The 22,904-nt window shown below is 37.3% G+C and overlaps 1 protein-coding gene across 20 annotated transcripts in view; it reads left to right on the top strand.

The window, feature by feature from the left end:
- The window catches only part of LOC131438950 (potassium voltage-gated channel subfamily KQT member 1), an 892,435-nt gene that overhangs the window by 260,051 nt on the left and 609,480 nt on the right, over positions 1 to 22,904 (top strand). For all 20 annotated transcript variants that reach the window (XR_009231015.1, XM_058609372.1, XM_058609379.1 and 17 more), the window contains exon 4: positions 6,105 to 6,987. Coding sequence is in view for 19 of the 20 variants with exons in the window: in XM_058609372.1 (XP_058465355.1) it covers positions 6,530 to 6,987 (458 nt within the window). In the remaining variant the exon portion in view is untranslated. The remainder of the gene's footprint in view (positions 1 to 6,104; positions 6,988 to 22,904) is intronic.

The raw sequence follows: 22,904 nt of genomic DNA on the forward strand, positions 1-22,904 counted from the left end.
GGAACCTGTTCTCGGACACGGTCCCTGTCTGGGATCAGGTGCCCACTAGCGACCGGTCACAGATTTTATTTTGTACATTTTCCGAACGATGAGTTTTAGAGTCGGCCTTCGATTTTATAGTTCAACAGTTTGCCTGCCGCCTCTCCGGTCCCTGCGGTTCTCGCACTTGACGGTCGTTCGGAATTCGCGAATGTTGCAGTCTTAGGGCACACGCGACTCCGGTGGCCTAGTCAAACCCGAACGGGGCTAAGGTAAACAAAAGTGAATCGGTTTGTAATGGGATAATTAATATGCATTAAGTAATTGCACGAAATTAAGACCATTTAGGCTGTGCAAGGGAATCGCTGTTTGAATAATAATTGGTGAACAAGTTTGTCTTGCATTTTGGTCACACTTGTGCCAGTTGCGGTAGCCTTGTTTTTTAATTTATGTTATAAAACATTATAATTTATATAATAATACTAAGCATGCTCTTCGTAAATTTTTATGTATTGTATTAGGTTAAGCTCATCCGATATTTGTCCAATTTCTACTTCTGTGATTTAATCGAATAGTTTTCGTATAAGATTAAGAAAAATCGACCAATTTAAAACCAACGATCTACTAGGAAGTACCCTTAAATCTTTATTGTGTACTTAGTTTTTGTAAGCAGATACTCAAGAGTACTTAAAGATTACCTTTATTAGACGTTTACTTGTATTGATTCGCATTCGGCGTGTAACGACAAACTTTACGTAAAATTGCACAATCTAACGATAGTGAGTTCTGCGTTGAACTGACAACTTCCACACTAAACAATCTAGCTTTTCTTAGAAATTCGAGCAACAATTGTAACCAATTTTAGTACGTTTTTTGCATACCCAGAACAATACGTTAATGCTCGTAACATATGAATTATACGGCTGTTTTTCACATAGATAAACGATCTGCTCACTAAAGTACCCTCGTTAATTTTCAAATTAATTTTCAAAGGGCAAGCAGCCTTCATCAGAGTAAATCAAAAATTCTAATAAAAAGGACATCACAAAGGTTTTTTTGAAGAATTCGGAGCACGCCTAAGATTTGCTGAGAACTTGTCAAAGCAAAGCAATGCATTAGGATGCTTCAAAAGGAACGGGTGGGTAATGTCAGAGACATAACTGGATGACGTGAATACGAATTAAATCGGTATGCTTTTTCCACACTTCCGAATTATGATTGATTGTGCGAATTTTGCAATTTTTCAATGCAAAATTGTAACGGTACAAATATAAGGCTAGACACGAGACGAGAGTAATAAATTACATGACTATGCAGGGGATATGACTGATTACGGTGACATGTGCAATGTGCAATGTGATTATTAAGTTTAAATTAACATTAATTTCAATAACTTACCTGTCATATACATCTCGAAAATACAAACCACATAACGTTTTGGTTACAAATTGAATGACTAAATTGGCCGTCTCAAACAATATGCACAAATACGTTTTCCTCAAATTATTTAATTGAAACCATCATATTTAGTACCTGTTTTATGAACAAACAAAACGTGTCGTTAGCCCACTGAATATATTTCGTATTGCTATGTGTCAGTTTTGTACAATACGGTTTGCGCGATGATTCATTTAATGCTTGCGGTTAAAAGGTTAAAAAGTCGATTTTCACAGTGATTGCATAGCCTTTTTATATGAGAAAGGCAAAAATCATACATGGAAAGGAAATTGAACCAAACATTTTGCCTGTTTCCCTAATTTGTGATTCCCGTAAAGTTCAAGATGAATTTTTTTGACATTTGAAAAAGAAAACAAATTCGAAAGAAATTCGGAAAGTGATAAAATTCAGCAAAACTCAAATTGTTCTTTATTCTCGACGAATTTCGAATAATTGACGAGAAAATTTTCCGCTGGATGACTTTGACATTTTCCTTTAGGTTAACAAAATAAAACATCCTATGATCCACAACAAAAGCTAAATAAATACAGTTTGAGTAGTTTCCTGTTAGCCGGGCGCAAGAAAAATATGTCTGGGGCGGATTTCCTGAACTCCGCTGCCGCTCATTCTAAACTGAGGTCTTTTTTCACGCGGAATTCCGAAGTTACGCGTTTTTTGCCTTTCTCATATAGAAAGGCAATGCAATCACTGTGAAATCCGACTTTAGAACCTAGGCCCGGAGGGCCGAATGTCATATACCAATCGACTCAGCTCGACGAACTGAGAAAATGTTTGTGTGTATGTATGTATGTATGTATGTGTGTATGTATGTATGTGACAAATAATGCCACTCGATATTCTCAGATATGGCTGAACCGATTTTCGGAAATGCCCCAAGCCGCCATTTTGTTTTTCAATTTTTGAAACTGATCATTTTCTTGTACTTAAATTAGAGATGGTCCGGTGTCGGGTATTTTACCCGAAACCCGACCCGTACCCGTACCCGACGGGTTTTTGGTCGGGTACGGGTAAAAATTTTTCTTTTCAACCGGGTACGTGTCGGGTACCGGTAAAAAGTTTTACTGCTCACTCGGGTACGGATCGGGTTCGGGTGAATTTTTTTTCTGATCGATTACCCGACCATTTGTACTTCACATAAATATGTTTACACGTTGACGAGAATTTTTTATTGCAAAACAGTTCTTCCGAAAAATAAACAATTTGATTCAAGGGGTTTTGACATTCGCGCCTAGGACCAGACCTGACAACTGGCAACTTTTTCCAGAAAAAAAACATTTCTTCTCCTCATTTAAAAAAAACGATCAATCATAGTTACGTGAAAAGTTATGTAAATATTTCCCGCCCTACTTTGTTTATAACATATTTAATAAGATACACTGCCTTAGCTCTAAGATGTTGCGGTCGGAATCTACTTTTCACGTAGGTTTTAATGGACTGCCATTTTTAAGCTGTTTAATGCACAATCCAGTAAAAATTATTTGATTCATATATAAAATGTAGTGTAGTGGTGTCTCATATCACATTCAGATACCAGAAAACTTGTATATTTTCATATAAATCATTAAGATTCTTACCATAAAAACATGAACATTTATTTCAGAAAATCTGCATAGAAGTTCTTCCTATTCTTCATTTCTGGGTGGTGTCACCTCACTTGAAATGACACCGATTGATGGCACAGCAAATTGGGCTATATTGCCAATTAATTTTCGTTACTTTTCACTGGACTACAAGTGAAAATCTCGACGCGTGACAACGTGGAATCGCAAAAGTACGGGTGAAAATCTTTTCTCACGAAATACTCAAATTTTCACCGTGTTCACTCGTTGAGGGTTCCACCGAAGGTGGCACAGAAGTTCAATGGCTGTAAAAACCACCAGCTACCGTTAACTTCGTGGGTGTAGGTTTGTGAGGCTTACAAAAACGAGCATAGTTGATAGATTAATTTAAATCAAAATCATAATTCATTTTGCTTTGTAGTAAAAAATTGCAACCAAAAAAAATTTCCTACGAATGTTCAAACTACTTACACTTGAAGGACTCACTGTTCACCATGTTCAAAATTGAATTTTTAACACCGGGAATACACGTACATTATTTGAAGTTTGGTCAATTCACGTAAACGAACTGATAACACACTATTCATTTTTGGGGATGTTCTCATAACATTCATTTTCGTCACGTATAGTGTTCAATTTGACATTTGGAACAATTTTACGTGATTTATCAAGTGATTCGAATTTGAATTTTTATTTGTGAGTCAAGATAATGAGCACGCTTACTTGTAGTTCTAAAGAATTGGATCAAAAGTCGCAGTGTTTCGTAAAAACCATACCTACCCAAAATTGAATACAACGGGTATTACGACATATTGGGTAACTATGCTTCTCGAAAAATTTGAGTAGATATTACTCCCTTTTGTTGACATTTGTAAATGAGTATAAAGTACCAAAGACATTGGAAATCTATAGGCTCGGCCATCTAAAATTTATTTTTGAGCTTGCGGTTATTTTGGCATTGGTAACCTAAATGTCACTTCTGATTTGACAGAAACTTAGTTGTAACCTTCCGCTGAACGAAATTGGTTGTGTATACGCTTGAGGAACGCGCGAAAATAGTGCAGTTTTACTTTGAAAATCATGGTAATGTTGCGGAATGTGTGCAAAAAAATCATCTTCTCAGATGAGGTACATTTTCATCTCGGCAGGTATGTTAATAAGCAAAATTGTCGCATCTGTGGACGGAAAACCCGCACTTTATCATAGAGAAGCCGATGCATCCTCAGAGAGTGACGGTTTGGTGCGGATTTTGGTCTGGCGGCATCATTGGTCCATTTTTCTTCGAAGATGAGGCAGGAGCCGCCGCCATGGTCGATGGCGAGCACTACCGCGCCATGATTAGCGATTGGTTCTTCCCGTTACTTGAAGAGGAAGACTTGAACACCATTTAGTTCCAACAAGACGGCGCTCCGTGCCACACAGCCAACGCTACGATCGATCTTCTGCGCACAGTCTTCGAAGATCGAATTATCAGTCGAAATTCGGATGTTGTTTGGCCGCCTCGGAGCTGTGATTTGACGCCGTTAGACTATTATCTTTAGGGGGCTGTCAAAGATAAGTGTTATGTGGACAAGCCAGAGACAATTCAAGCCTTGAGGGACAACATTCGAGCAGCCACAGCTGAAGTAAAGCTGCATACAATCGAAAATGTATTAAAAAACTGGACCGACCGTATGGCGTACTGCAAGGCCAGCCGAGGCAGCCATTTAAATAAAATTATATTCCACAATTAACCGGACGGATTGTACTTTAATATGAAAAAATAAATTTTGAATTCGGATGAACCGTTTGTGTTTTATTGCATGTTTGAAAAAAAGTTACATGGCGGACCCTGTATTCTTGCTTCACAGTGTATTTTTATTTTTAAATGTAAACAAGCATTTTAATGTATTTTACCTACCAACTAGAGCCTGATACAGCTCGATATCTAAAACACTTTATTTTTTCCATACTGAATTTTGGTAAAAATTTTACTACTCATTCGGGTCGGGTACGGGTACAGGTAATTTTTAATCGGGTACGGGAAAAATTTTTTATTTTTTTTTTTCGGGAAAGGGTCGGGTACGGGTAATTTTTTTCATTTTTAATCGGGTACGGGTAGGGTACGGGTAATTTTTTTTTGCTGATCACTCGGGTATGGGTCGGGTTCGGGTATAAGAATTTCTATACCCGACCATCTCTAACTTAAATATACATATTAAAAAGTGCTTTAGACAAAATTCGGATAACTCCATTTTTTGGTCCCAAAATAATTTCCCAAAAAAGTCCTCTTTTTTTCTACAGTGGTGTAATAGTTTCTCAAAGTTACCATCCGGTATTCCGAACGAATTGCTAATATCTTTCACAAATCGACGGTTCAATTTTTTCTTTCCGGTGGTATCACTTTTTTGCAGATAGTACTGTCCAAAGAATACCTCCATGGTATCCTCCCAAATTTTTTTGTAGTAGTTTTGCTGAAATTTATCACTGAAAGAATTGTCTTCTCGAATTTCTTTTGCAAAAAAATACAGAAGAATAATTTTGCATCTTTCAATCTACTTTTTTTTCAATACATTAAGTGACTGGAATTTGGCTACTGGCAGGAGCTTCGCGTCATCAACATTTTATTTAAAAAATGATCTTTTTTCAGTACAATTATCATTGCACTGTGCAGTGGTATGTGAGCAAAAGGAAGGTAAAAGTGGAAGTAAGAACGTCAATGTAAAAATACTGAAATAAATGTAAAATACTGAAATGTAAAAATACTGTAAATGTAAAAATACGAAAATTACACTATAAAGTAGAGTACATCTTTTGGGCTTCGTTTTATTCGAGCTCAAGCCCAATTTTTGATAGTGCAACTTGATTTACCTGTTGATCAAAATTCGTCAAAGAAAGTACTCAAATTCTTATCGAAATAACATTTCTATATAATAAAAGAGTCGGGTTTTAAGTTGTACAACCAAAAGCTACTGTGCTAGCGTACAAGTTTGTTCTATTATTGTTCTTTTACCTGCCAAACTTCAAAGTGCCATCGTGATTTTGATATCGTTTCTTAAATTATTCCCATAAAATTCACTTTCTAATAAGTTCTTCTACTCTCGCATCTCTGTCCGTTTTTTTTCGCAGGCATCAATTGGTGTGCATATAATTCCCGAGTTTAACGCTACATGGCAAAACCCTCGAGAGCAATCATCCCGTCTTAATTAAAATTCTATTCAAAGGCGGAGGCAGCAAGAAGCGAACATTTCTCTCCGCATACCTGCACGGAACCTGGGCCGGAATAGGAATAAATCTGGTCCTTGCCCCGAGCGACAAGTGCTACGGAACGACGACAACGGTTGTGGGATATTTGAAGTTCAAGTAAAAAGTACTGCGCCAACCACTGAGCAAGCAAGCGTTTTTCCTACCCCGGGTTATTGATGGTGGGCGGACAACGGGTGCAAAGCGTCAGCTGATTACACTGACAGGCGAACCCGAGGTACGGGGTTTGGATATCAACCGACTTGCAACAGTGTAACGCTAGTTTAGAACGCTCAACCAGTAAGAGTATCATGGAAAATGTGCACGAGAGTGAGACGGAAGAGCACGACCACCAGCTGGCACACAGCGAAAGCACAGCAACCGCCAGGGTCCAGACTAGCGTTCAAGTTGGGAAGGCTAAGTCTAACAGCAATCACGGCGTTCGAGTGCTGTCGCCTTCACCGGCAAGCTCACCCACATTTTCACGGGTTCAACCCTCACCATCGCCCTCGTCGCCGGGTAGATTCTCACTTTCCACACCGGCGGTAGCAGGACGTGATTCCACCGACAGTATCCCAGAAGAGCACGACCAACAGCAGCAGAACAACCAACAGGAGCTGGTTCCAATCCGAAAGCATGCCAACAACAGCAGTGCCAACAGCAACAACACCCGCAAACCGAAGGTGGACTTTGTACGCTTCGACTCCACCGAGATTCACTTCAACGACAACGAGGAGATGCGGACCAAAATTTCGGATGAAATCAAAAGGTAAGTGGCTGAAGTGGCCCGACAATTGTTAGTTTGTTAGTGTTTGGCATAATTAATTCGCTCGAAAGTTTCTAGGATAAAATTTACAGTTTACAACAAAAGGATCCGATCTTTATTGCATTGCCTGTTAATGGCAATGGGTTGAAAATCCTACTATCATTTCGACGGTTTCATATTTTGGCATTAAGAATACACCCAAACCTCCCAAACTACTTTTAACGTAACTCTTTTTGCGACCCAAATCCCTAATAACGTAAACTTTTCTTACAAATCTACTTCGAAAGAGGTTTTTGAATGCAATGAAAATGATTTCCGGTTTATTTATATTTCATGGAAACTACTACAATATTGGTATTTTTGGAACGGGTTTGATGTTTGAGGTGGTTCCACGATGGCATAGGCATCTGATCCAGGTCTTTATATACAGAATTTAGCTTTATTTAGATCACCGTTTATTGATTCAAATTTGAAATTTATGACGAATTTTGACAATTTGCCCTCACCCTTTGTCTAGCCTAAAATGTCTTGATAATTTGAAACAGATTTGATTGGTATTTTAGGCACCGAGTACGGCTATAATACTTCTGTTTCAAAAACGTAAGCGACTACTCATGAAACCGGTTCCGAAAATATGCACATTGAGAATGTATTTGAGCAGTTCGAGTAATATCGACACCAATTGTAAGTGTTTTCAAGGAATAGCAACTAACCAGAACCCGCCATTTTGGATTTCGGAACCACCTCAAACATCGTTTTCCGATATCTACTCATCAAATCCGTTCCGAAAACACCCATATTCTGATGGTTTGTAACGAATATCGATGAACCGGAAGTCGCCATCTTGGATATTGAACCGACTGAGAACATCCTTTTCCCGCAAATACTGATGATTTTCGTTCCAAAATTATCCATAATATTATACATATCCAATAATACATACCAATAAGAAAAACTTGTTTTTACATTGCAATTTCCAAATAACGTAAACTTTTTTCACGTTGAAAATTCCAAATAATGTAAACTTTTCTCACGTCATGATTCGATTTACGATTGTTTCGTAAATGGAGGTTTTGGTGTACCTTACTCTTCACTATACGGGGCCAGGAGTCAATTCAAAATTACAAAATTTGCCGTGTAACCTTTTTCTATCATAACTTTGAACGCTTCTAGCTCAATCATTTGTTGCTGTAGTTAGATCATTCGACTACTAATCGATACGGAAACATTTACCCTAAACGTATGATGCAATTTCGTTTGAGTATTTCAAGAGTATTGAAAAATCGGATTGAATTGACCTTCATTTTCACGAGCCAATCACTGCTTGGCAGAATGATGTCATCCTCTTGACCGTTTTAAACAGTACGAACTATAGCACAAAACAGAATCGATAAATATATTCTCCCTCACATTTTTTTACTCAGTTAACGCCTGACTGTGATCGAGCAAGATAGTTTTACTAGCGAGTAGATGACTAAATTGAAAGTTACATTCTTTCGCTCACTAGATAGTCGCTTATGCACTGTGTGCGATGTGTTGCTGCAATTTTCCGTTTGCTGCACACCGTGTTTATTTGAGTATATTAAATACGAATTAGCTGTTGATTTTTATTCTCCGATAACTAGCAGGCCAATTTAGAATTATCGGCGATTAGCACAATGACGGTAAAATGAATTGTAGAGGCGCTGCTTGTTTAGAGATGATACTTTCGTCTATTTAGAATGGAGCATAATTGTTTCAATACCATTTTTCAATTGCTCGAAAATAACAAATAAAGTATCCAAAATATTTGGGGTTTGAGCGGTTAGTAGAATGAAACTAAACCGCTCTTGAAAAAAACAGACTTATAAACTGATACACTGAGGATGATTGTCAATAGCATTCGAAATGCCAGTATCTGTCTGTCACTATTACGTTAGTAATAGTAATAGTAATAGTAATAGTTAAATTCTTAATAGTGGAATTTAAGGCAACTATATTTTTTTTTCAAAAACGGTTTATCCAAAATAAACCGTCCTCGATCGCTAAACATTCTAGTACTCGTCAAATCAACTTTACACTTATTTCTGTTTGAAAAAAAGTTGGTCTGATAAAACCTAACCTTACCCAATTTCACACATTTCTGAAGATATTACATGTTTGATTGTAGTTTACACAAAAAAAAAGTACCAGTAATCACTTTGAAATCGATTTCCTTCTACTACGCGTTTACTTTTATTACTTTTATTGCTGCTGTTTATTTATACTATCGAATAAACAAAACATATTATCAAATTACTACTGCCGACATGAAAATTTTCGGAAGAACCCCCCTTTTTTGCTCCATTTTTCATTGGTAGATGTCGCTACCGGTAATTCAGTTTCACGGCTATGTGCCAATAGATCTTTCGGACCTAATTTGAAGCGCTTGTGTCTCGATGATTTGTTGATGGGTTTGCTACATTTAACTTGAAGAATTAAAGAATTACGAGCGAAACGGTGACTTGCAAATCGATTCAGTACAAAATTGTGTTATGATGATAATCATAACATAATCATAGATACTTGTGACGTGAGTTACTTTACATGAGGAACCTTTTTATAATTTACCCTCCAAGAGAGTGGTAAGTCTTTGATCGTGAATATTTCTTGTTGTAACGGGAGTTTTTAGGAGGTTTGTTTTTTCAATAGGGATTACTCTATTGTCTGAAAGTTGTTTCGACATTGTAAAGTGACGTCTCATCATCATCATCATGAATAGGTTAACTCCAGAACAACGTTTTGCACATAATCGTCCGTCTGAGACCGCCATAAAGAACGTAAGTACCAAATTTCGGACTACATTTTTTTGGATGCCAAGCGATAGACAAGAATGAGAAGAGTTCGTTTGGTGCGGTCTTATAAAATTTCCAATAGTATTAGATGATCACAAATAGCTAGATAGATCAAGTTTGCTAAAATGCTTTGTATAAACGAGTATCAAAGAGAAAAATTCATGACGCATGTGTTTGCCTTTTTCTGTCATAATTTTGAGCACGTACAACTCAGTTATTTGTTGATACAAGGATGGTTTTTATCATATCAAATAAAGCTCTCTACCAACTCTTCGCACGATTCAATCAGTGCCATCGAAGAGAGACGAATATCATCTCAGCAACAAAACACCGGCATAGTTCATTCAACATAGAATGAACACCAGTGCGAGAGCGAATTTCTCTCGATAACCCGTCTAAACATCACGGGTTAGCACGCTGCTGTAGGGATTCTCTCTGAAACAATAAACGGTCGCTTATTCTCGTTTCGCGATCCGATTATATACGGGAAGTTTATAATTGCGATAGAATCATTTTACTATTTCCGCTTATTCTAACTATGTGCATATAACCTTTGTATAAGTTGTGTCTATAAAAATGTCTGTGAATGCTTCACACAAGGGTTTCGAAATATTGCAATCTAGTATGATAATCATCAAGTCGAATCATCGACTCGATTTTATGCGATAATTGTCAACTTGCGATTCTCTCTTGGTAAATTCCACACAGCACCGATCATTACCGGACTGTACATTTTTTAAGGGCTGTGAAATACTCCGAGTATGATGTGGAGCGAATAAATGTAGAAAAATTCTCTCACGATTCATGCACTGGATGGATATATTTAATTGAATTACCATTCATTTCGAAAACATTCAACTTGAACACATACTGCAAGATCGTTTCAGTATTTCAATAGTACACCATTAAAAATTCTGTTCAAATTGACCCATGTTTACATGAGCCAATCGCTGCATGCTGTAATGAAGTCATCCTCTTGATTCCTTGAACTCGGTCGACGGTTTTGATCGTTTCTTCACACCTCGAATGTCATTCAGTATCAGTTCTGATTCGGTCGGTACAGGAAGGTTATGCGTCATGTATGACAATGAACCGCACTCATCTGCACAGTGCGAAGCCTCGCACAAAACGGAATCTATAAATATGGGCTCGGTTGATTTTCTTAGTTTGGTTAGTGCTTGCTCGTGAACAAGGCAGATTGTCTAGCTGATGAGTGCAGCAATCAAATACAAATGAATTTTCTGGCTCAGATGATGCTAGGTCACAGATAATTCTGTTTCGGGACGCAATAGTAATTTTATTTTCCACGTTCACTGAGATCTTTTTTTACATGGAAATTTGCGTAGAATAAAATCGTAAAACTGAATATCTTTTTTATGCCGGATGTCTCAGAAATGCATGAAACGTCCAGATCTTGTGTGGTCTAATTTTTTTAGGGGGTACTTGGGACTGAGATTTCCGAAATCGAAAAAGATTGTTTATGCCAATGGACTTAAAAATTCATGAAACGTCGAGATCAGCTGGAATCTCCAAAAAATATATATTTGAAGTGTCAGAGAAAAAAATCGGTACAATACTAGATCTTGAAGTTTTATGCATTTCCAAGACAAAACAAGAAAATCGGATAACTTTGAAAATTCGCGTAGAAAACCACGTAGCTTCGTAGCACACGTAAAAAAGCCGCGAATAAACACTCAAGAATCATTGGATTCAGCATGAATAAATGTTTGAAGACATTTTACAATACACAAAAATCAAATATACAATCAAACATATATACATATATATATATATATATATATATATATATATATATATATATATATATATATATATATATATATATATATATATATATATATATATATATATATATATATATATATATATATATATATATATATATAGATATATATATATATATATATATATATATATATATATATATATATATATATATATATATATATATATATATATATATATATATATATATATATATATATATATATATAAAGAAAAAATTGAAAATTTCAAAAAAAAAAAAATCAGTAAAAAGTATACACCTTTTGACAATTGAACCCAAACTGAATTGACTCTGCGTCATCCAGCTAACAGACGTCTGTCTGTCATATGAAAGCTCGTTCACAAAGGTAATCCATGGATCGAAATAATGGGGCTGGTTTAAAGGGATATTTCAAATTCAAGTTCGGATTAACCCCGAGTCCGGACTAGCTCCGAACTCTTATATCACTGAGTGAGTTGAATAAATGGGCAATCATAGATATATAGATAGATAGATAGAGAAAACATCGCCTACGCATCGTTGTGCCAAGCAATCACCATATGAGCGCACGTCAAATATCAGAACCCACTAAGAGACGAAACGGAAAGTGACCGCTGCAAGATGTACAGCGGTGTGTTTACCTTTGCGACCAGTTTCTGTGGTATGAATTTCACGGTTTTTCATGCAGTGAGTCAAAACTCACTCCAGATGGAAGCCGTGAGGAGAGCAAAAGTTCTGCACATAATCCAACGTGGTCCTTAGATAATCCAACGTGGTCCGCAATAAAAATCGCAACTAAAAAGGTGAACCAGAGGATGTTGAGAACCGTCAGAGCAATCTCTGGACTATTAGAAAATGAAATCACACAAAAATACGCTGCTGCTCGTAGTATCGTTCGAAGAATACGATCAGGTATCATTCTTATAGGGCCAGCAAACAATCAAACAGTTTCTTCGTCAAAATTCGAGTTCGAAAATTGTACCAGCAGATTTTGACGAAGTCAAATTGGATTTCGGACAACCTCTCGGCCAAAAATTCTACATGACAACGGCTCGAGGAGATTTTCCTGCGAAGTTTAAGTTTGCTTTTATGGGCAAATTTGCCAATGATTTGGCAAGAGATATGCCGCTGCGGAGCAAAGACCAAAGTGCTCGTGACGAATAAGACGATGGACTCGAAACGGTACAAGGGATACTGCCTCGAAAACCGCTTATTACCCTTCATTTAAGACCATAAAGGTCCCGTGCAGTTTTGGCAAGATTTGGCGAGTTGCCGCTACATCCAGGAAGTCATCCAGTGCTACCACAATAATAACGTAGGTTTCATCGATAAAAACATAAATTCACCCAACTGTACGCAGTTCCGTCCGGCCCATCGAGAGATTTTGGGCAATAATGACGCGAAAGATTAGGAAAAGTGGAAAAACGGCTCGGGACGTGACCCGGATGACCAAATTGTGGAATAAATGTGCCAAGAAAATTGACTCCGGAGGTGCGCAGCGTTTGATGTTTGATTTATAAGTCAATTTGTTACCAAGATACAAATGATTTTATTATTCCGGATTCTAGATGGACACAGATTTACTATCGTAACTGAGAACCATAAATACCATCACTATCAAAATTTGTCGGATTGAATCTTAAATCATGAGGTGAGTTTTTGTCACCCTTGATCGCACACTGTTTTTGTTTGTGTTTAATTCTCAGGTAGATGGCAGTTCATTGTAGTGATGATTTGAGGGGAAATTTATAAGATTCAACTCATAATCGATTCGGTGTAGCTTAAAAGTTTATACATATAACTTAATTGATCAATATTTACTATTGAAATGAAAACGAAATTACTCCTGTTCGACCAACAAAACTGGACATGTATGAATTTACATACGTTGTGATTATTATTGCTAATTTAAGGGTTTGGCTAAAAGCCGTTTCTGTGCTTTGGAATTGATTGATTCGAATTATTTTGTTTAAACATCTGCAGTGAACTTTTACAATACTACGTATTTTAGTTTATCGCTCCACAAACATATAAGGATTATTTTTCCAGATTTTAATGATGGTTGAAGGCTTTTCAAATTTCAAGACGGGTTCTCAGAGTGTGTTGCTTTTCTTCCGAATCATTGAACTAATGGCATTTCAGGGATGGATTCGACAAGCAAGTTTCAAGATGTTAGGAATTAATATGATTTTGACCTCCCAATTTTAAGCTTATTTTCGAATTTAAATACATTGATGAGTGAGTTTGAAAATTCCAATCGGTCGTGTCCCGACCCTCTAATTTTTTGTTCGGTAAATGGCAGCCTGATTGGTTTCATGCTTGGTAAACCAGTTGGTTTTCGCAGAGCCACCATGAACCATGACCAATCACACTTTCCGTCGTGCAGATCTTTCCAGCTTGGACCATTATCCCACTTACCACCATTATGTCCCAAAGTGGCGCTAATAAATGCAAATGAAGCGCACCATGGCGAGTAACGACCATTATTGCCAACACAAACATTGTAATCATCACCTGGTAGTCTGGCCGGGGAAGGGGGGGACGGGAAATTCGCATCAAGTGATGACATCTGTGCAGTGTGCGAACTGCTAATGGTCCGTCGAGTATTCGTCACAATACCTCTCGAAAATATGCTAATGAAGTGCTGGCGCAACATCGAGATTTGGTACCATGAATTGCTGACTAAGTGACGAGAAATGCTAATATTTGCTGGTGGGAGAGGACGACATTACGACATTAGTATTATGGCAAATTCAGTTAAAAGGCACAAAAACGAATTTCGTTGCATCTGGTGGAATCGTATTTGCTTTTTTTCCCTCCACCGCAAGGCATCTGCCACGCCTCGACTGAAACAATTTGAATATTTGGCCAGTGACAACAGCAGTATTGATCCCGGAAAGCTATTACGGATTGTTTATATTTGTACTGTAAGGGGAATTTCAAGTAGAATTGGATTTTCATTTGCATCATTACCAAAATATTTGAGTTTACATAACTAAAAAAATAATCATCAGACAATAGAGAACAAACATAAGAATAAAATTTCTCAACAAATTGTGTTTGTTCTGGTTTAATGCTGTGATTGATGTAAGGATCTTTGCTAGCAATATAGTTTTTTCGGATGTCCTGAAAGAATTGATCAAGATTTTGAAATCATGAAAAGAATCATTTGGTTTCGATTGCGTTTGTATTCTAGGAAGTATGGCGGCATATTTAAGATATTTTCAATAGTACATTTGGGAAACATTTATAGTCCTTAGAATGGTCGATTCATTGATTTTTCTCAGTCGTTCACTTTTCGGTGTTTTTTTTTGCGTGCAAACGACCTGCAGCCGGATGGCGATGCAATCGCTATTGTTTGAGGAGAAACTCGCACTGCGAATGTCCTACAGCAGAGCTGCTTACAGTGCGAGTTGTTTCAATATCGAAGTAATTTTTGGAAGGGCTTTTTTAACGTGATCTCGTTTGCAGTTCTTGCCAAATGGGCGGTCGTAGCGGCCACAAAAATAGCAACATGTAGACTTTTGGACTACTCTTATACTGATATATGGAGCTCATATCAGGTTTTCAGAATTGGAATGTGGAATTTTCTTCAAAATTGAACACTGAATTACTCAACTTTATCCGGATCCGACTATCGGTTCTGGAATTACTGGGCGATGAGTCGTCATAATCTCACACTGTCACGTGTCATCACCATTCAAGAAACGTGAAAATATTTGTCTACATGGGGTGCAAAGCACACTTCAAACAAAAAGCAGTATCGAATCAATTTGCACTTTAAACAGTTCGTTAGTGCCGCAGAGAAGGTTGCTGTGCACTTCAGTTAGTGTACCATTTGTTGTTATTTTTTGTTCACCGTTCGCTTTGGTTGAGAGACATTTTCTTCAACATTCCACTGTTTCTTCGTATTTGAGTAAAACGCAGGGTGGTCTCGATCATGGAGTGCTGGATAGACCTAATCAGCGCCTTTTATCGTTATCACCAACAAACTAAAAAGACCTTTTTCAGGAAATCCAAAATGGTCAATGATTATTTTTTCGAAAATAAGATTTGCATGGAATAAAATAAGTTTCAATGAAACACAAAAAAAACTGCTACCAAAATATTTAAAACAAATGCTAGCAGCGATTTCGACAATAAATGTTCAGTCCTACGTTACCAGTTCACATAATCACAAAAGGTGGTCTTTTGTACTACTTTAGAGGTCATCCGTCGAAAATTTAATCATCATTTCCGAAATATTATTATAAAGCTGGAAGGAGCCTTAGTAATTAGGATATCAACCGATAAAACGTTAAAGATTTTGATGTGAATTCGTCTTACTTTTATATGAAGAGTCTTTTTAAAATTCGCCCGTGAAAGAAAGGGTAGAATTTAAATATGAATATCTCAATATGATGTTCAATTTAGGATTAAAATTTCAACCGTGTTCGATAATCATCAATAACTAAAACATTTAGTTTCCTTAATCTTTTGGAAGCCACTTATCGCGCGTGCTTGTCTCTTGCGCATTCAGATTATTTTTGAGATAGTCTCATTCCCGATGTTCAACTGGACGAGTATAAGACGTAAAGCTCATTTTAATTGGATTCTGAAACTGATTTCTTAACCTGAATTTTAGAACTGAATTCAGAACCTGAATGATGAATTTTGTTTAAGGCTTAGAATTCTGTTTCAGAATACGTTTTCCAATGTTAAAACTATGCCTCTGAAACCGAATCCAAATTCTAGATTATGGAACTAGATTTTTGGATACTTTAGTTGGTTTTGTAACCGGGTTTGGTGCTTAAATTTATATTCGGAAGTCGTATCCAGAACTCCGAATTAGAAATTCGACTTCCAAATTCTGGAACAACACTCAAGATATAAATTCTAGATCTGAATTGTGGAACTCCCTGAATTCAGTTTCATAGTTCTATTTCTAAATCCAGTTTCAGAAATAATTTCCAGTATTCGGGTTCTGATTTCAGAACCTGCATGCTAAAATTGAATTCGGAACTTGAGTTCTAGGACCTGAATTCAGGTTCGGAATTGAAGTTCAGAAGTCAGTTCTAGAATTAAGTTCGGAACTTGAGTTCAGTTCCAAAATTCTAGAACTAAATTAATGAACTGAATTCGAAGCTAGTCCCCAGTTACGAATTTAGTTCTTTATTTCAGTTTCAGTTCCAGAACTCAGATTATGGTGTAATTAGCGGTGGAAAAGAGTACAGTTGTACCATCGGATAAATTTTACAAATCGGTTCTTTTCGGAACCATTAGAAAATTCCTAAAGTGCGAAATTTTCCTCCATTGGATATGTATATCAACAAAAAACATATATAATATAGTTTGTTGTATTGTTTTACCTTATTTCTTCAGTGTTATTTGTGTTGAAAATATTTATCATCAAATCAAGTCAAGTCGTCGGTTTCATTCGTATTCACGTCCTTCCAGAAATTACTCATCCGCCTTTTTTTATCTGATACTTTATGCAGTCTATATTGTAAGCCTGTGAATAGAGAATTGTATATCTATTTGGAATGATGTACAAATCGAAGCTGGTGGTGGATTTGACCAATGAGCGGGTCTTAGAATGTGATTTATCGAATAAGGAGTGTATCGAAAATAATTTATCCACAGATTTTTCTTTCAAATTATGATAAAAACGATATTTTATTTAAACTAAAAATTGATCCTTTATTGTACGAGGTTAAACTCGTGCATAATGAAAAGCGGATGAAATTTAAGTTATTCCTTCACGAATTTTCGAACTTTTGGTCGAACGCTCTTCATCATGTTCCGGCAAATGTGTTGCATCGCATTTTTTGGACGCTTGAGCCCAAATTTTTTTTGGACTTCTGCATGTTCCTAGCTGCCAGTCTTCTTGAAGGCCCTCTTCACGATTGCCCAGTAACGTTCGATGGGTCGAAGCTAAGGGCAATTTGGTGGATTCATATTTTTCTCAACGAAATTTATACCCTTTTTCGCAAGCCAATTGAGAGTGGTTTTGGCATGGTGAACCGACGCTAAATCCGGCCAAAACAGTGGAGGTGTACTATGCTTCTTATATAAAGGCAACAATCTCTTCTGGAGACACTCAGATCGATAGATTTCTGCATTTATAGTTCCGGTAGTAAAAATGGTTGACTTCAAACCACAGGAACATATTGTTTGCCATATAAGTACCTTTCGACCGGAATTCTCCACTTGAATCGACCTGTCCACATCGCTCACACACTCCCCAACGACGACAGTAAAGTATTGTGGACCTGGAAGGGTTTTTGAGTCCTCCTTTACATAAGGCTCATCGTCCATCAAAACACATGCAGCCGGACACTGCAAAAGACGCGAATGCATTTCCCGGGCTTTTGTTGCTGCCCGCTTCTTCCGTTTTACACTTTGTTTCAAGATTTTCTACTTCTTGTAGGTCTTCCGGTGATTGCGCCTCTTGAGAAGCTGGATCATTCCGACACTCGTTCTTGTTTTTTTGGCCAAATCACGTATTGACATTGATTTGTTCTTCATTATTAGAGATGCCACTTTGTGGTCCAGTTTCGGGTTGGAAGAACCTGGCAGAAGCCCTCTTCCTAGTAGCTCATCCAAAGAATAGTGTTCCCCAAACTTATTAATGATGGTTCAAACACTGGCATGATGAATTCCAAACCGCTTCGCCAATTTTCGCATAGTATTACCCTTCTCATGTGGCATGTGTCCAGAACCTTAATTTTCACTTCCTTTTCAATACGCGACATTTTGAAAACGCAAAGTTTCAACCGCACAAACAAGTAAACAAACGAAAGCTGACAGCTAAACGCACAGCATGCTGTGATCTGAGCATAAAAACCATCATAAATACATGCGTACAACACAAATTTAAGGAGTGTATCGATAAGTATTTAGCAACATTCAATCAGTTATTACTCAGAAATGGCTTAATTTTTTGTAGCGTGTTTTGCGGTGACATGTTTGTTTACGTGTCAATAACAGCTACGCAATCGATTGGTTTCGGTACGGTTTATCGTTTCAATGATGAGTCGAATTGATCCGGAAACGCAAAAGAAAATTCAGCACACTTGGTGCTCAGAAAGTGGTGTCACGTACAACGAAATTGCAAAACGGGTGAAAGTGCACCACACCAGTGTCAAAAATATAATCGAGAAGTTCGGTAAGACCCTTTCCATGGAGGATTTTCCCCGATCCGGTAGAAAACGGGTCCCAGCCTGCCCGGCCGGGACTTAAAAGTGTTTGAGTACATCAGGAAAAACTCATCGCCGTCGACGCAGGATTTGGTCAAGCAGTTCAACACCAGCATCGGGATGATTCAACGGATCAAAGTTCGGAACTCTCTGAAAACGTACAGCAAGATCCGGCCAAAACAAGAGCGCGAATACTGTATAATCGGATTCTACAGAATAAGGACGGATGCATCCTCATCGACGACGAAACCTACGCCGCTGCTCGGACCGCAATATTATACGAAATCGGTGTACCAGGATCTGGGCGACACTGACACCACGGTGGCGATGGAAAAGTTTGGGCAATTGTTGGACTGGCAAGCAATTTGTACCTGTGGTTTGCGGTCGTCGATTTTCTTCACGAAGGGCACAATTAACGCCAAGGTGTACGAGGAAGAATATTTGAAGAAGAGATTCTGCCACTGTACAGAAAGCATAAGGCTCCTCCTCTCTTCTGGCCGAATTTGGCTTCAGCCCACTACGCCAACTCCGTTCTACAGTGGTTGTCAAAAAATAATGTACAATTCGTGGAAAAGGACATCAACCCACCGAATTGCCCGGATCTTCTGCCAATTGAAAGGTATTGGGCAATTGTCAAGCGACACTTTCGGAAGAAAGGTACACTGTCCCAAAACATGCAGGAGTTAAAATAACTGGACAGCTGCCACCAGGAAAGTCACAAAAGAAACTGTGCAGAATTTAATGAAGAATATCAAGTCCAATGTGCGAGCGTTTATGATAGATTAACGTCGTCCAAAGGATACTTGATCCTTTACCATGGCATCCTTGATGGTATTACCAAACAAATGCTTATAATGGATTTAAAATAATATTAACCATGTAATTAAACTCCCAGAAACAATCCATTCAAAGCCGAGCGTCCAAAAATGGAAATTTCCGAATCTCATTTTTGGATCCCCGTTCCACCTCAATTCATTTTACCTAGAAATGCGAAAGATAAAAAAAGAACACGTTCGTGGCTCATGTAATTCTGCGTACACTTAAAATCAACTGTGTCATCAATCGGCGGCAGAACAACACCAACCAACCAACCGCCCAGGTCATTCGCCATGTGCAGCCAAAAAAAAAACTGCATTCACCGGTTCAATTTTATATGACGTTCGCATTAAAAATAGCAACAATGCGTGCGACCATTGCTATTATTACAATCCGTTTCGTTTTCATCGTTAGCCGCGTCAAGCAAAAAAAAAGCCGGTCGACAATGACGACGTCATGTTTCGTTTTCTCGAGCAACATCGCACATCGCACTATGCTACCAGTGAAACCGGTTACCGGCATGTGAATGCTCTGGCCGGACCATGCGACTGGTGATGATTGGCTCTGCCTTCAGCCCCGTGCTGCTCTCCGCTTGTCCAGCAGTGAAAGAGAACTAATTTACAGCACTTTTTTTCCTTCTTTCAAAGGAAAGTGTAAATCAAACATTATTCAGTCAGCTTTAACATTTACTTGTTCGTATCCCTTTTATTAGAATGGAAACACAGCGCCAAACTATGACGTCATTCAGCAAAACATTCAGAGTTGGATGGAAAAGGAGCACATGTACATTTTGTGGTGAATAGAGCGAATGTTGCTGAGCGCGAGAGTATTTCAAATGTTGGGTATGCAGGAAGTGATAACGACATGCGATAACAACAAGTCGCCGAGAGCGAAAACGTGAGAGGCCTGGTTGCCAGAGCTAATGTTTCTATGCTACTGAATAACTGGTTTATCATTAGTTAGTATGATGCTTTTAATTTATGCGACAAATAAAATTATGAAAAGAATATTCATTATTTACGGTCAGTATTTTAAGGAATATTCGTAGATGATGTAATATTTGTAAAATTCCCATCATCAGGTCATAATATCGACTACAGTCTTATATTTGAGAAGGGCCTAACCATCGATATTTTGTAGCTAATATTTGAAGAAATGCATTCCATTCTATGCCAAAATGAAGAAATAATTAACGAAAAATTTACATTCTTTTGAAAAAGGGGCATTTTTAAAATGGTTTAAACTTAAAGTTATAATAATTTACGACGAAATTTTATGAAAGTAAGTTAGCATTTCAATTAAATTCCTTCTCTCAATTCACCTTGCGGCGTGATGATGTCTTTCTCTTATCATTCAAACAGTCTCATTAAACCTAATTTGGGCTGATTTTTACCACAAATTCATTAACAATGTTTCGGTATGTTCTGAATGTAATAATTTTTTCCTCTGCATTTCAGCGAATAATGAAACTGAATATCAGATAACATGATTTCATAGATTTCATAACAATTTGAATGTTGCAAAAGATGTTTCATAAGTAAAGACCTTAGAATGCACCATCGGGTGTCTTGGGTCACAGAGCAGTAGGCAGTCTTGGCCCATGAATAGAGATAATAAGGTGAGTGGTTGAAGCCATTACTGGATGCCGTGAATATGAATAAAACTGATTTGCTTTATTCATACTACCGAATATTAATAATCGCACGTACTAGTTGATTGAAAGTGTGAATTTTGCAAACTTTCAATGCTTCGCTCACATAATTGTAACGGTGCAAATATAAGGCGGAACACTCGAGAGCAAAAAATTACCAATACCTACATAAAAAATTCAATGTTCAAATTCATTCATAAATTTTTTTTTGTTTCAATTATAGAGGCTTTAACATCTTAGGTCATTCGCCTCTTCGGACCAGAAAATCTTTCTGACCCAACCCCGCAGGGAATCGAACCCAGGCGGGCTGCGTGAAACGCATCGACTATCCCATCACGCTACACCCGTCCCCCATTTCATAAATTGAAAAATCTACAACAAATTGCTTGTGGTCAACTAGGATTTCTAAATTTAAGTTTAAAATTAATACGACATTAATTTCCATAACGTATTTGTCAAACCCGTCTCGAAAGTACAAATTATACAGAGATAGAATATCCATGAGCCGAAAGCCGCCATCTTCGTTTTTGGGAATTCTTAAACTATTGCGAGCCTCGTCCATACCCAACGTTTTAGAAATCTTCAATTTTGAGTTATTAGTAGTTATCTCATATTACTGGAGTTTTTATCATAAGTTGCTGACCATTTCTCCGATGATATGGGGAAAAAAATTATGTTACTATGTTGGATATAACAAGAGATATTCACGATTAAGTTCGACACATTCTTGTCCATAGTGAATTTTGAAAAGGCGCTCCATGGTAAAGTAAGACGTATTTACCGTATATAAAATTATTAAAGTTTTTAAAACAACTCTTTCTACAAAAAAAAATCACAGTATCGCGAAAACAAATGATTTCTTAATAGCAATAGCCTAATAATGCACATGATGAACTTGTGAATGAATACTCTAATGCGACTGCTTAAAATTTGTGTAAAATTGATCTTGTATGTAGCTTGAAAATCACATATGATTCCCAGTTAAAAGATTTTTTGCAAAAAACATTACAATATAAAAATTTTAGGTTTACCACTTCACAAAGATAATAGATAATAGAATTAATTATTATGAAAGGATTGAAATGTCAATTTCATCTATTTTATGCCACCGCTTAAACTAGATTAAGTTCGCTTCAAAAGAAAATGAATTTCATTTAATTCCACCATATTAAAAAAAAAGCTCTGGAACAGACTTAGAATCGATAGCACACCGAAATACTGATTTGTGATTGTTACTATCTCGTGACATGAATGATGAAATAGGAAGGATTTTTTAAATATAATTGAATGGAATTCATTTCCACTAACCGCTCAAAAAAAGTAATTTTAGATTAACGTCCTAATTTGTTACTTGAATAAAACAAGCTTTTAATGCAGTGCCTTCATCATCATCTTTATTTTTGTATTTATGATGGAATTCTTCGGATTGTTTCAATTGTAATTGTTCTCGGTGGTGTCTTGCATACCACCTTATATTTTGTTTTTCGAGCTTTAGCGTTTGTACAAACAATTTTCATTTTGGACGAAAAGTCGTTAACACATTGCACCATATTGCAAAACATAGCTCATGGGTAGATTTGGGAGGAGGAGATTCTACCACAGGAATGGATGGATGGAGTGGGATGTCCCGTCTACAAAAAGGGCGATGAGCTAGATTGTTGCAATTACCGCGCAAT

Source organism: Malaya genurostris, chromosome 3 (genome assembly GCF_030247185.1).
Source record: "Malaya genurostris strain Urasoe2022 chromosome 3, Malgen_1.1, whole genome shotgun sequence".
NCBI lineage: Eukaryota > Metazoa > Arthropoda > Insecta > Diptera > Culicidae > Malaya > Malaya genurostris.